Source organism: Ictalurus furcatus, chromosome 25 (genome assembly GCF_023375685.1).
Source record: "Ictalurus furcatus strain D&B chromosome 25, Billie_1.0, whole genome shotgun sequence".
Lineage (NCBI taxonomy): Eukaryota > Metazoa > Chordata > Actinopteri > Siluriformes > Ictaluridae > Ictalurus > Ictalurus furcatus.
The window spans coordinates 15,850,979-15,865,862 of NC_071279.1; the positions used below are offsets into that span (position 1 = coordinate 15,850,979).

The 14,884-nt window shown below is 38.6% G+C and overlaps 1 protein-coding gene across 5 annotated transcripts in view; it reads left to right on the forward strand.

Moving 5' to 3' along the window:
* tbc1d32 (TBC1 domain family, member 32) overlaps positions 1 to 7,877 on the forward strand; it is a 51,602-nt gene extending 43,725 nt beyond the window's left edge. The window contains exons 33-35 of one of the 5 annotated variants that reach the window (XR_008384646.1): positions 2,467 to 2,655; positions 5,739 to 5,899; positions 6,790 to 6,905. Coding sequence is in view for 2 of the 5 variants with exons in the window: in XM_053613915.1 (XP_053469890.1) it covers positions 2,467 to 2,655; positions 6,790 to 6,909 (309 nt within the window). In the remaining 3 variants the exon portion in view is untranslated. Of the gene's footprint in view, positions 1 to 953; positions 1,400 to 2,466; positions 2,656 to 5,738; positions 5,900 to 6,789 lie in introns of those variants that run through there. The other 4 variants (XR_008384647.1, XM_053613916.1, XR_008384648.1 and 1 more) reach the window with 4 other exon arrangements.
* Positions 7,878 to 14,884: the final 7,007 nt, after the last annotated feature.

Consider the following 14,884-nt stretch of genomic DNA (forward strand, 5'->3'; position numbering starts at 1 on the left):
AGAAATCTGAATTGTCATGTATGTAGAGATACCTTCATGTTCTGATTGGTTGGATGTTGATGAAAAAAAAGTTTTCACACTTAAAAATTTGCTGATACCACCTTTAAATAAAGCGTAGCTAAATGAAAATTGTCACCATAGCAGAAATCCATCTTTAGCATCTTCAGTGACGTCCCTGGCATTTATTTTATATGGCCAAAAGTATGTGGACACCTGACCATCACACATATGTGGACAATTGTATAAAATGTATTTGTACGCCGTAGCATTACAATTTAACTTTAATGGAACTAAGAGGCCCGGACCTTTTCCAACACGACAGTGGCGCTGTGCATAAAGTGGGCTCCATGAAACTGAGAACTCAAGTGGCCTGCACAGAGCTCTGACCTCAACCCTACTGAACACCTTCGGGATGAACTACATCAGTACCTGACCTCGCTAGTGCTCTTGTAGCTGAATGAACACAAATCCCCATAGCCACGCTCCAAAATCTAGTGGAAAGCCTTCCCAGAAGAGTGGAGGAGGACTACATTTGGAATGGGATGTCCAACAAGCACATATGAATAGGTGTGATGGATAGGTGTCCACAAACGTTTGGTAGGATAGTGTATTTTTATGAATGGACTTTTTTTATCCGTTTATAATTATATATCAACATTTTAATGAGCAATTGAATTCCTGAAGCGCTCTCGTCTGTCACGGGGATAATAAATGTATTAGGCCAAGAAGAAGATTAACTAAATAATAATTAACAATGCAGTCCACGGTGTCATTATCGGCTGTAGCGGAGAACCGGCTCTGACGGCGTCATCGAATTCCGTTCATGTTCATTGATCAACCTTGAACCTTGACTTGACCCTTAAAACTTCTAAACTCCCTCGAGTCATTCCACGGCATGAAGTTTTCAGTTCAAACCAAAAGTTTGCCATTGATTTTTCTCCTATTCATCTCAGGTGTCTTTTAAAAGGCTGACGTGATGTGTGCCATCAGAGAGGAAATTTTGTGCTTTATGCCTCTGCAGTCTGGAGTCTGAGTGCGCTTCAGTCAGTGCACGTCCATGCGCTTTACACACAGGACTTCAGCCACTGCAGCGAATTACATGCCGAATGAAATACCTTGAAGTTACCGTGTGTTACATATGATGTGCATTTTAATATTTGGAAGCCTGGCTGTAAATATTAAAATGCCCTGGGCAGAGTGAAATGCTTTCTAGCAGCAAGCAAGCGAGCTGTGAATCAGAAGAAAAAGTTGCATATAAGTGAGCGAATCTAGGGAAAGAAAGTGACTTGAAATTGAGTATCACCTCTATCAGAGAAGGGCAGCTGTGCGCGCTCGTGTCTGCTTGAGATTCCAGACAAAGCTGATAAACAGCCAGAGAGGGATGTACACTGTGGAGAAGGTAAAAAAAAAAAAACACACACACACAGACACACGATGTCTGATATACATCACTCCAAGAGACGGATTAAATTTCGATTTCAGACTACATTAATGCCATCCAGTTATTCTGTTGTGTGTACTCTGTAGTTATGCTTAAAGGTATTGTTGCAATATTTACCGTGTATATGGATGGGACGGGAATACTTCATTTGATATGACCTTGCTTTCGGTTCAGCTTCAGAATCAGAGGCTGAAAGTGAATGTTTAGAACGATGTCCTTCGTTAAGGTATAAAACACTTCAGAATGTGCTGTTATAGGAAAATTATCTATAACAGGGAGATGTGATGAAGTGGATTCACTCTTACTGATAATTTCTTCTAATAGCATGTGCCAAAGTGTTTTAGTCCTCTTAAACCACAGCAATTTGCCAAACGATCGCCATCCATCCATTCATCCATCCATTTTCCACACCGCTTATCCTTCACAGGAGAGTCTAGAGCCTATCCCAGGAGACTCGGGGCACAAGGCAGGGGGCACCTAGGACGGGGTGCCAACCTATTGCAGGGCACAATCTGACACACTACCAACAATTTGGAAATGCCAGTCAGCCTACAGTGCATGTTTGTGGAGTGAAGGTGGAAACCGGAGAACCCGGAGGAAATATGGAAAGTCTGCGCATACAGGGCAGAGGCGGGATTCGAACCCCCGTCCTCTGACACCAGAGACTCCGTCCAAAATTGCTAAACAGATGTGTCCTTACAGAAAACTTCAGCTTCTGAACAATTTCTAAAAACCTCTTTATGTGGAACATTCACTGTACGAGTCCCTGTGTACGTCGTTACTATCGAAATCAAAGAATTCAGAAGTGTTGTGGTATAATGTTATATTTCCCCAGTGTTGTGAATTGTTTTGCTCCTAATTACAGCAATGCCATCATGCCCCATGCTAAAGTTCAGAACAATCTTTGAACTAGCATCTGGTAGTCATTCAGAATTGATCAGATTTAAAAGTTCATGCCGTTGACATTTTGTGCTCTATTGACCTCTCTCTCTCTCTCTCTCTCTCTCTCTCTCTCTCGTATGAAGATGTGTATGCAGTGGCTGACTCAATGTTTCTGGAACTACTTGGACTGGCCTGAGATCTGCCACTACGTGACCACGTGCATCATCATGGGCGTCGACTACCAGGTGTACATGTGCGTCGCCGTGCTGAAGCACCTACAGCAGGATATCCTGCAGCACACCCAGACCCAGGACCTGCAGCTCTTCCTCAAGGCGAGGCTCCCACTTCCGTTTCAGCCGTGTGCACTTTATTTTTTTTTTATTATTTTTTTTTTTACGCTCATGACCATCACGCCATGATCTTACTGAGAAAGTTTCAAATGAAAACGTCAGATTCAACCATCAAAGCAGCATTAAACATTTTCCATCCTATTTTTTGGCATGCAGTAACAGTTTCAATAACAAGCTAGTGCACTAGATAATGCACTACTTTAATAGCTTCTGTATAATGATGGTGGAAGCCATTTTGTTAAATCCAACCAAATTTGTCGTAATTGATGTAGTTAATGTAATTACAACTAGCAATATTGATGCAGCAATATACTGGCAATATACTAGACTCCTATTATATATATATTTCAGTATTCATCATATGATTGAATTAGTCTTTTTTTTTTTTTTAATTGGTTTTAAATAATGTCTGTTGCTTTTATGTTAAATTACATTACATTTAACAGCAAGGGGGGGGGGGATCAGTGAGGGTTTTTTTTTAGTCCGTATTTTCTATACCTTCTTTACATCTAGATCCTTGTACTCAAGAAAATCTCAGAGGCATGAACTACACACAGGTGATTTGAATAATCTGAAAGCGGAGCCCAGAAAACCCACTTGCATACATGCGGAACCCGACTCTGAATACGAAGAACATCCCATACATAAATATTCACTTAATTAATATTAACTTTTGAACTCGAGTCACAGACGCGGATTATGATTTGTTCACAGGATACCATTAAAGGTGCTGCATTCTCTCATTCTCTGACCACAGACACCCTAATCACGAAGCCATCGCTACTAAAACCATGTCATTTTACACAAGTCACATATTCATGCATATTAGCATTTACCCAGAAACAAAAATGTCTGAAAGGACGAATTCAGAAATATATATATATATAATATATGTATGTGTGTTCTCTGAGTTAAAGTGCGGAATAGAAATGACATTTTTGAATTTCTCCTGTCTGGATAACTCAAATGAAGCCCATACTTTGTTCTTGTAAATTCAAAAGCAATTCCCTATCCCTTTGTAACGCGTTCATGATTTTGAAAACCCTGGCACGGTATATGTGAGGACTTCAGAGCACTATTATTTTGAGACTTGTTTTTTTTTTTTAAATTATTAATAATGCCTTTAATGTCTTCGCTTAGTCATTAGGGCTGAGATGCTTAATTTCGATTTAAATGCAATATGTACTCTTTCTCTGAGCTCTGCAGGCCATTTTCTCTGGAGATTATTAATCAAAAGGAAAAAACATCTGTACATTTTACTTTCAGCACTAATAACCTTCTCTTTGAAGGCTTTTGTGGTTTTGTGATGTTGTTTTGAAGCAGTAATTATTAGAAGAGAAGACTTGATGCTCCCTATTTTTATTTATTTTATTTTTTTTTAATGATTACACTCAGCAACAGAGTCTCAGATTAGTCAGTTTAGTAAAATCGCATTTTACCTCACTGTACTCTAGTACTTTCGGTTGTTTAATCGATATGCATACATCAGAGATTTTGAATTTCTCAAATCTGGATTGGTCAGAAGGTGTCAAATCATTTTTTCTGTAATTTCATGCGCTTGTTCAAATCTGTTCGTGTTTCTATAGTAACGACATGCACAAGGACTTGTATGGTGACTCACGTTCGACATTTAAACACAGCTGTAAGGAAACGATGAAGAGTTACTGTATAATACTTGCGTATTACAGATGTGCGTGATGCTGTATAACGGGACAGACTCAGTATAAGTAAGGATCCATGTGCAGAGCTTTTAGCAAAGAAAGTCCAAAGTGAAATCTGAAACCAGTGTCAGAATGTTCAATAGTGAAGGTCAGAAATACAAATGATTGATGACTGGAGAGATAATGAGCTACAGGTAAACCTGATTAGTGACTATGACAATGGACTGCGCTGCCTAGTGGACAGGTGTGGAACAACAACGTGAAATATTACAGATGTGTTTTTTTTGTTTTTTGTTTTTTGTTTAAGCTAAACTGACATTATTAACCATAGAGCAACTGTGTGCATGATTTTAGACACAGCCACTGCTGGTTTTATATGTGCATTGGATTGTCATTACGGTTCTATACACTGCAAAAAATGAACTCTTAGCAGGTAAAAATATCTTGAATATAGTCAGATTTATCTAGTATGTCCTATTATAAAATTACAATTAAGCAATTATTAGATTATTAAACCTATTTCTAGACATTTTTACTCATTTCAAACTATATTTTTTTTTCTTTATTTTGCTTCTTTCTAGAAATAAATGCTTAGAAGATAATTTTTGTTAATTTTAATAGATTAAGATTATTTCAAGCTTGGAATTAGCACAAATGTCTAGAAACAGGTTTTAGTCATTTTATATTTGTTTTGTTGTAATCTTTTAAACATTTGACTATATTCAAGATATTTTCGCTTGCTAAGATATAATTTGCAGTGTACGGGTTATATCCAGAGTAATTTCTCATAAGCTCGGCTGAATTGCAGCTGACGAGTATTCAAGTCATAGCTCTGAATTATTTATTGGTGAAACGGAAAGTAGAACACAGCCAGTTTTAAAGAGTTTGGTATTACCGGCTCTTATAATTAATGAATAAAACACTTGGGGACATGCTGTTATAGGAACATAATAGAACTCAGCAGTATTTTTACATGAATTAACGAATGACATACTTTTTTTTTTATCCATTTATAGTTGTATTTAACATTACAAAACAGTTTAAGTTCCTATTATCGCTCGCTGCTATAAACTGTCGACCGCTTACCTGCTACTCTTGAAATTACAAAAAAAATTAATACATTTTTACCATTAACAAGAAACCAAAAAGTCCTCAGTCCTGAAGACTTTCCCTGTACTGACTGTTACAGAGTGCTGACACCGGAGACTCCTTCCATAATTCTTAAATAGATGTTAAATTAAGGAAAGCGTAAAGAAATTTTTTACCGTATCAGCGGCTGAACATTTTATCTTTGTTAAAATTTTACGATCCATTCATTGTTTGTCGTAACTGTAGACTATGCCTAACTCTAGCCGTTACTATTTGAACAAGTGCATTAATATCATCTTGTGTTTTGAATTACAGCCAGAACTGCTGTCAGAGCTGCTGCTAGAAAAAGTGAACCCACATCTTCTGACAGTACCGTGGTAGAAATATATTTACCGTATGTAGTACCATTAGTACTTTCAGCAACATTCGAAGTTAATAAACAGGTCTAACAGAAAGAAAAGACATTTACAATTACGGTTAGTGCTTTTCACATTATTGACATTGATATAATCAAGTCTGTCCATACGCAAAATCAAATCTTTATCAATCCTGTATGGTGCCTTAATTGAGTTGAATCGTTGCTTGCTTGCTGTGTTTCAAAAGAAATCAACCATTTTATTATAACGTAAATGATTTCATTTTAGGCATGGTCAACAAAATCTTTATCACTTGCTTTGAGCTAGTTGAAATTCATTACTCGCTCGCATTTCGCTGACTCATGCTGTAATTAGTCTAATTTGCATGTCATTGCCAAGCAAAACGCAGTCTGCAGCTGTGGCCAAGAAAAATCGCTTACCCTGGAACTATATTTTATTCTACATATCAAAGCCATAAGGGATTATCTGTCCTTTTTTTTCTTTTCTTTTCTTCTTTCTTTCTTACATTTTTTACACTCTGTAGTGTTGTTTTAGAATTCGGCGAGCGATTTGAAGGCTTTCATTTCATTCCTGTCAGATCAGCACATAGATTTAATGTTCTTAAATGTCGACTAATTAACTTATGCACAGCAGTATGTGTATGAATTACTACTGTGCATTAAGCTTTAGTTTTATATTGTGAACATTTGGAAATTGTTACTATTTCAGGGAAAACCCTCACAATCTCCAACTGTTGTGTGTTTAATTAAAACCTTCCTGGTTGCTTGACGTGTACCAGTGTTTGCGATTAGAATATTGTGCACAATTTATGCACGATTAATTGACAAGAAATGTATCGTTTAGGCTGTTTTAACAGAGTAAAGCTTACTTCAAGCTTCCTTTATACTAGCTATAAGGCTAACAATGCTATTCTCACAAATACTATCCAATACACCCGGTGTTATCATCTACAAATACTGACAGCAGGTCTGCCTTTGTTCCCTGTGCAGGAGGATCCCATCGAGGGCTTCAGAGTGGGTGATTACCTGGAGTACATGGAGAGCCTAGAGCGCAGATACAGGTCCATGGTGCTCATAGACATGAGGAACAGCTTGCTAAAGAGCACATAGTGTTAAAAGAAGCTTGAAAAAAAGTGTGAAATGTTCGATGGGTGGAATTAATGTTACACTCTAGAGACACAGAGGGAAAATTTTAATTGCACTACGGCAATGCAAAGTGGGTTTTGGGGGTTTTTATTTTTTTGCATATGTTTGTGTCTCTCTGTATGTGTGGGTGGTTTTGTGTGCAGTTTGGAATTTTCGAACATGGCCTGTACATGTACTGAACTCGCGTGTTTTGTTTTTTTCTTCTCAATATTCAAATAGCGTTGACATAATAATAATAATAATAATAATAATAATAATAATAATAATAATAATAATAATATGTTTTATTTATATTGCGCCTTTCCAGAGCTCAAGGATGCTTTTGACATATATTTCCTCTGTTTCATCTCAGTGAAACCCAGACACTAAGTACCGTCTCTCTCTAGGGGATATGGCCACCTAAAGCACATTTAACAATGCTTTTATGAACCAGGCACTCTGCACTCGCCGTGTCCGACAAGAGGACTGGGCTTGTGCGGTGCACTGCAGCGTATTACAGTCAGGTGATCTAGTCAAAACTGTGCATCTCATTTTGGGTGCTAAATCTAACCTAGACTGCTACTTTGGGGTTTCCTTTGTTTAGTCAGGTTCATGTATTGACTTTCACATAATAATTTCCTGAGCATAAAACCAATTTACACCAAAAGCAACTCGACCCTGTGTGTACTTCATTTCCGTGCTTTCTTGCACCGGTTTAGTAAATACAATGTGCACACATCTGTAGATATTATAGCCATGCATTACTGCAATGTAATGTATGATCACATAAAGTTCACTATCCCAATGAGATTTTCATTCCGATGCTCTGTGGAACTTTCATGAAGTTTGGATGTGTAGTACAGACTGAAGTATTGCCCATGTGCTGACGAAATATAGAATAAACCTTGACCATGTCAAACAAAAATTCTTTTCTGGCCAAGATTTGTCATTATTATTATTATTATTATTATTATTATTATTATTATTATTGTTATTATTATTATTATTATTGAGGGTTTAGTTAGTTTAATCTATCTAGCTAAATAACAAGCTGTGGGTTTCTATGCAATCAGCAATTAATACTCAGTCAGAAAGCTCTGTATGCCATTCACACAAACCAAGAGGATGGTTAATTAATTCTTAATTTCATCTTATCGAATTTTATTTTGATAGAAGTCACTGTACTATTATAGATTAATCGTATCACATGCTGCACTTCTCTATAAGATTTACAGTTGGATCACACACTGTAATTACACATAAGTAAGCGTACCTAATAAACTGTCAAGTGTAAAAGTTTTCCCCCCAAAATGAAGGAGACGAAAGAAATGCCATCTATATCAATGGGAAGAAACTATTATATTATATCAGTATTTCTGAATGTGGTGTAAATGTTTTCGAATAACTTGTACTCCCACCCTTTTGACCTCGTAACTGCGTCTAACCACTTTGCATATCCAACACGCACTTCCTCTAAAATGGAAATGATGAAACCTGCCAGTCGAGCCGTTCTAATCCCACATCAGCATGCCACCAAGCACATGTGAAGAGGGTCAGCAGCGGATTGTTATCCTTCATTTCCAAAGTCAATCTAGCTGATGAGTGCTCTCAACACCTCTGGAAATAAGCTCCCTATTTCTATCACTGTTTGAATATAGAACCGAGAACCTCCTTGAAGGCTCTTCTATCTTTAATGAACCTGCTTTTTTATTATTATTATTGAATTTTTTTTTACAGTGTTTACATTGGAGTAACAGCCACTTCTGAGCTATGAACCACTAATTTGCATATGTACACTTAGAGGTTAAAGTGGTGTATTTTAATAGAACAGTATTATTGTGGTTTTGGACCAGTTGAAGCCAGTCCATTGCTTCACTTTGTTCACGCTAATGTTGTTTACATCTGATTATGGACTAACAGCATCATGGAGTATTTTGTTTTGTTTGTTTTTTTTGGGTTTTTTTTGCTCAGAAAATGGGCTTCATAAGTTTTTCCTTTATCGTTTGATGGGCCATCTAATAGAGCTCAATGCCAGAAGATAATTACAACGGCTAATTAGTGATAATCAAGATGATTACACGCTAATTTGGATCTCTCCATTCGTGTATCTCCGGTTGAGACTCTGGGAGGATCAAGAGATTTGTTTTCCTTTTGCGAAAGTGCTAAAGTATTGCCACATGCTGCTTTTATGCAGCAAACCCTGATATTACAACTGCCCGATGAACATATCATGTCTTTCTGTCATTTCTTATAACAATTTCTACAAGCCATCTTGAATATTATATTATATTATATATTACCGACTTAATTCTTATGAAATCACAAGAATCCCAGTGTCTCGTTTTTTCATCTTCTACTTTCAGCCATGAGTATTATCCATCTATCCATCCATCTTCTATACCGCTTTATCCTTTTCAGGGTCACGGGGAAACCTGGAGCCTATCCCAGGGAGCATCGGGCACAAGGCGGGGTACACCCTGGACAGGGTGCCAATCCATCGCAGGGCACAATCACATACACACTCACACACCCATTCATACACTATGGACACTTTGGACATGCCAGTCAGCCTACCATGCATGTCTTTGGACTGGGGGAGGAAACCGGAGTACCCGGAGGAAACCCCCGCAGCACGGGGAAAACATGCAAACTCCGCACACACAGGGCCACGGTGGGAATCGAACACCCGACCCTGGAGGTGTGAGGCGAACCACTAAGCCACCGTGCGCCCCCATGAGTATTATATTTGGCAGATGCCCTTATCCAAATCGACTTACATTTATCTAATTTATTCTGGGCGAAGCAGTGGCGGCTTGGCAGTGCTGGGATTTGAACTCACGACCTTTGGATCCAACGCTTTAACCCAACGCTTTAACCACTGACTATGATGTGTGATTTATTCCCATCAGTGATCCACCTCCACACACTTATGTGATTAAGAAATTAATAAAAACTTTGGGGCATGCCTTTATTGGACAGTAATCAAAGACGTGGTGGTGTGATGCAGCCTGATCTGAAGCGGAGTTACTATTACCTCCCCAAAATTGTGGTACTACCTCAACTATTACAAATGATACGTCATAATTTAACGCTACGTTTTTAAGGAATGTTAAATGCTATGGAAGTTTTTGCCTGGGCTCTGAGATGATATGATATGATATACAGAACAGACATTATACAGAATCGAAATTATGATAATAATGTCCTGGAAAAAGAAAGAGCCCATAAGGGAAGGTCATGCCATGAAACCAGATCGAGGATGAAAGATCTTTTCCAGCAGAGGGGAGAAAACTCCATTCTTTCTGGAACTGAGGATGCTGGGAAATGGGCAGAGAGACTGACGTTAGAGAGAACATTATTCAAAAGAACAGCACTCAACATTTCTCCCCAACTCATTAACCATGACACATATGTGGCCTAGGAAAACCCTTCACATGCTGAAATTTTGACATTTTCTACTATATATATATATATATATATATATATATATATATTATATATATAGTTCTGGCAACTACAGACTTTCCTGAACTTAGATATGTTTCTTGTTTGCACATATCTCAACCAGAAGGAAAGTTCTAGTATTTAAAATTCTGGTTGTAAAAGTGAACGTGAAAACGGAGAAAATCACAAGAAACATCGCAGACATTTTGACAGCCGCTATGTGATTACAAACTGAACTGGTGAAGAAATCACACTTTAGACATCTTTAGACAGGCTGATTTCTTACCCAACCTGATCTCTGCAGGAATACAGCCTTGGCAAGATTAAAACCTACAGTACGTCCTCCAGGAAGTATTCACCCCCAGCAATTATTTCTCTTTTTGCTGTATTGCAACGTCAAATTGAAGTATATTAGAATGGGATTTATTTATTTATTTATTTATTTATTTTGTTCACTTTGAAGTGACTCTCTGCAGAAATACAATGAAATAAAGAATTCAGGTGTCTGCAGAATTATTTAAATAATAAGTAGTCTAAAAGCAGCATAATTGATAAGTATTCACACCCCTTTCTTTTAGCAATCTAAATTAGGACTCGTATTTCATTCTCTTGAGCACTCACACTGAATATCTTCAACTCGGATTCATTTGAAATCCAACTAGTGTCCAGTTTTATGCTTGAACGATAAATATCTTTGATCGGATCGGTCCTGCTGTGATGAGGAACAAGGAACTGGCCGTGAAGCTTTGAGATGAAGTTGTTAGGAGGGAAAAAAGATGGATACGTTTATTAAGCCAAGTGTCCAACAGCCAACTACGACAGTGAAGGGGTTACAGAGCTCACTGGCTGAAATAGGACGCCACTTCTGAGAAATTCTGAGAGCTTTTATAAGAAGATCTTGTGGTTCAGCGAGACTAAAGTTGAATCATTTCGTCTCAAGCCACAGCATAATATTTGGCGCAAACCAAATACGGCCCAACACCAATGGTAAAAACCATTTCTCCGATCAAGCACGCTGGTGGTAGCATCATGCTCTAGTCTTGCTTTTCGGCAGGGGAATGGAAAGTTTCTTGCCATCACAGACAACATGGATGGAGTCAAATATGAGCAAATTGTTGAGAAGAACCTGTTCCTGTAAGCCCGACATCAGCGTTTAGGGTGAAAATATATGTTCCAACAGGACCAAAGGACAGGAATGGTTTGGAGAAAAAAGAAGAAGGTTTGCGTATTGGAAATGCCAAGTCAAAGCTGAGATTTAAATCCAATTGAATATCTGTGGAATGACCTGCAGATTGCTGGTCGCCATGATTTTCTATCGAATGTGGCAGAATTGGAGAACGTTTGCATTGCGGAAAGTATTGGAACGCCCATAGAGACTCATACAGTACGACACAACTCAAATCTGTAATTGATACAAAAGGATCATTTTAGATTTTTTGTTTTTCAAATAATTCTGAGGATATCTAAATAGTCAATTTAATAATATTTCTGTAGAGAGTCACGACAAAAGGAACAGAAAAAATCCCATCATTCCCATGTGCTTAAATTGGGAAAAAAAAGAAGAAAAAAAGAAGAGAATTAATCATGGGGAAGGTGAATACTTTCTGGAGGCACTCGTCTACTACAAAAGTAAAAACATTTTCACGTTGTTTTGCTGAAATATATATTTATGCTTTCTTAAAATTGTGGTAATCAAAGTGTGCTGTAGGCAGAAAACCTCTTCTTTTTTTTTTGCAACTGGTTAACAGTATTCCCAGTGCAAAAGAACACCGTGCATCTTAACATAACATTCTGGGCATAACATTGTGCCAGGGGCCTGAACTTAAAGGGAGGGTGCCATGGGGCACACCAGCTGTTTTGACAAGCATGACACCAATGATATTCCAATATGCAAACAGCCCATCTGTGGTTTACAACCAAAAGTAAGCAAATGGATGATGTGCAGTGGAAAGACTGCCAACGAATGGTTGTTGGCCAAGCTTCATCGCTGAAGATCAGTATGCAGTATGGTGACTGCTGGAGATGAGAAACATGTTCCATTTGGAGGATTTCATTTCAGCCGTGCTATGGTTGGTATGAAGAATGTTTCATGGCTTTATGTCGCTGTTACTATACACGCAGATGGGAGCTGCGGCGAGTTGATGAAGTGAAGGACAAATAGGTAGGTGTATTATGTGTATTGTGATAAGCCTAGCCAGAGCTGTATAGACAACTCGTATAGGAGTGTTTGTGTATTTTATATATACTTGGAGTACATACAGACCTGGTAGTAAAGGGAACTGAGATTTTTTTTTTTTTTTTTTTCCTGCTTAACAAGCCCAAATTTGCCTGTGAAGGTCTTGGTTATTCTAAAGTGTCCGTAGTGTATGAATGGGTGTGTGAGTGTGTATGTGATTGTGCCCTGCGATGGACTGGCACCCTGTCCAGGGTGTACCCCGCCTTGTGCCCGATGCTCCCTAGGATAGGCTCCAGCTTCCCCCACGACCCTGAAGAAGGAGTAAGCGGTAGAAGATGCATGGATGGATGGATGGTCTTGGTTATTAAATGCTGAGGTGAATTGTGTGTGTTAAACGTTGTACATTTGGACAATGTCAAGCTGTATTATTTTAATTTTAAAAGCCTTTTAAATATCCAGGATCCGCCTGCACATCCGAAGTCATATATTTTTCTTCAATCAGCATTAACTCTATACTATAGATCTATATCTATACTATATGGCCAAAAGTTTGTGGACACCCGACTCTCCCATCCGTATGTGTTCGTTCCCCAATGCTTGTCGCATAGTTGGAAGCGCACAATTGTATTGGATGTGTTTGTACTCTGTAGCATTATTATCCAGCATGACAGTCCACCTGTGCACATTGACAACCCTGTTGAACACCTTTGGGATGAACTTGAACGCCGACTGCGCCCCAGGCCTGTTCCTGACCTCACTAATGCTCCTGTGGATGAATGATCACAAATCCCCACAGCCACGCTCCAGAATCTAGTGGAAAGCCTTCCTGGAAGAGTGGAGGTTATTAAAACAGTAAAAGAGGGACACAATCCGGAACAGGATGTTCTGGATTTATCCTGAAATTTAGGACGATCCACACATAGCTGGTTTGTTCACAAAGGTTTGAACATATAGCTGTAAAACTTCTGCTGTACTCATAAAGCCTGTCTTTACTCTTCTACACCTGTATAACCGTACTATCCTCTATTGCTTAAAGCACTAAACAGCGATAATGGAATTGAATAACAGCATCTCTTGCGAACTGCAGGGCAAATATCATCTATAGTACTACAGCCAGAGGAGCCACACACACACACACACACACACACACACACACACAGTCGAACATCCAAGAATAGCCCTGAGGTATTCAAGGAAATGCTACGGGTGCAAACTGAAATAAGAGATTGTTGTTTTTCTGCCAGGTATCAAGCATACGCTAGCTAGCGGATTATGTGAAGTAAGTGCAGCGCTAATGTGTCCTGTAGACAAAGCAGTTCTATATTGAGGAGTGTCTCAGATTCCTCACTCTGTACTCTCTAATCTCATCAAGCTTTATAGCAGAAGACTCATATAGTGCAAGTCTTAAATATCGCACCAGTGCCAAAATGTAGTTCTCTACATAAATGCTGAAGTATTGTTCTACGTTATGGTGCATCCATAACCAGAAATGTATCGAGTATACAGTCGCTGAAGTGCAGAAGTGAGAGAGCACATGCTTGTAGCAGGAATTCTCAAGAGTCTGGGCATCAATCATGTCTTTCGGATACTGAAGGCATCCACCATTAGTTAATATACCTTATTGTTACCTTTAACGTTTATTTACCTTATGCTGCAACCGTAAAGCAAAATGTATTATATGTTGTTGTTGTTGTTGTTGTTGTTTTTGCACACTTACAGGATTTCTATTTCTGTAGTGGCTACCATGTTGTCTCACTTTTTATTATTTTATTTTTTTTTGGTTAATATTCTTAGGCTGCTTTCACACTTGGCCATTTTTTTCTCAAGCGTCAGAGCATGTGTAATCCTATGGGAAGTGGCAGCTTTTAAAAAGTGTTGCTGGCTTTTTATTATTATCATTCATAGCAGAGCTTCCAAAGATGAAAGAAGTTTTTCAGGGTTTTTTTTTTTTTTTTCAAAAAAAAAAAATGGAGGTTTTGAAGGAATTAGCTTTGTGAGTGAGCGACTATATGGGAGCCCTAAGCAGCCATGCATTATGATTTTTTTTTTCCTTTGTTGTTTTCTCGTGAGCACGACTTCGTTTTCTCGTGATCTGAACATAACAAAAGTTGTTTTCTCCTGATCTAGGTGCAGTGGTGGTGTTATATGGCATATACGTTACAGCACAGTGAAATTCTTTTCTTTGCATACCCCAGCATGTCAGGAAGTTGGGGTCAGACATGATACAGCGCCCCCTGGAGCAGAGAGGGTTAAGGGCCTTGCTCAAGGGCCCAACAGTGGTAGCTTGAACCCCCGACCTCCCGAGCAGTAACCCATATCCTTAACCACCAAGCCACCACT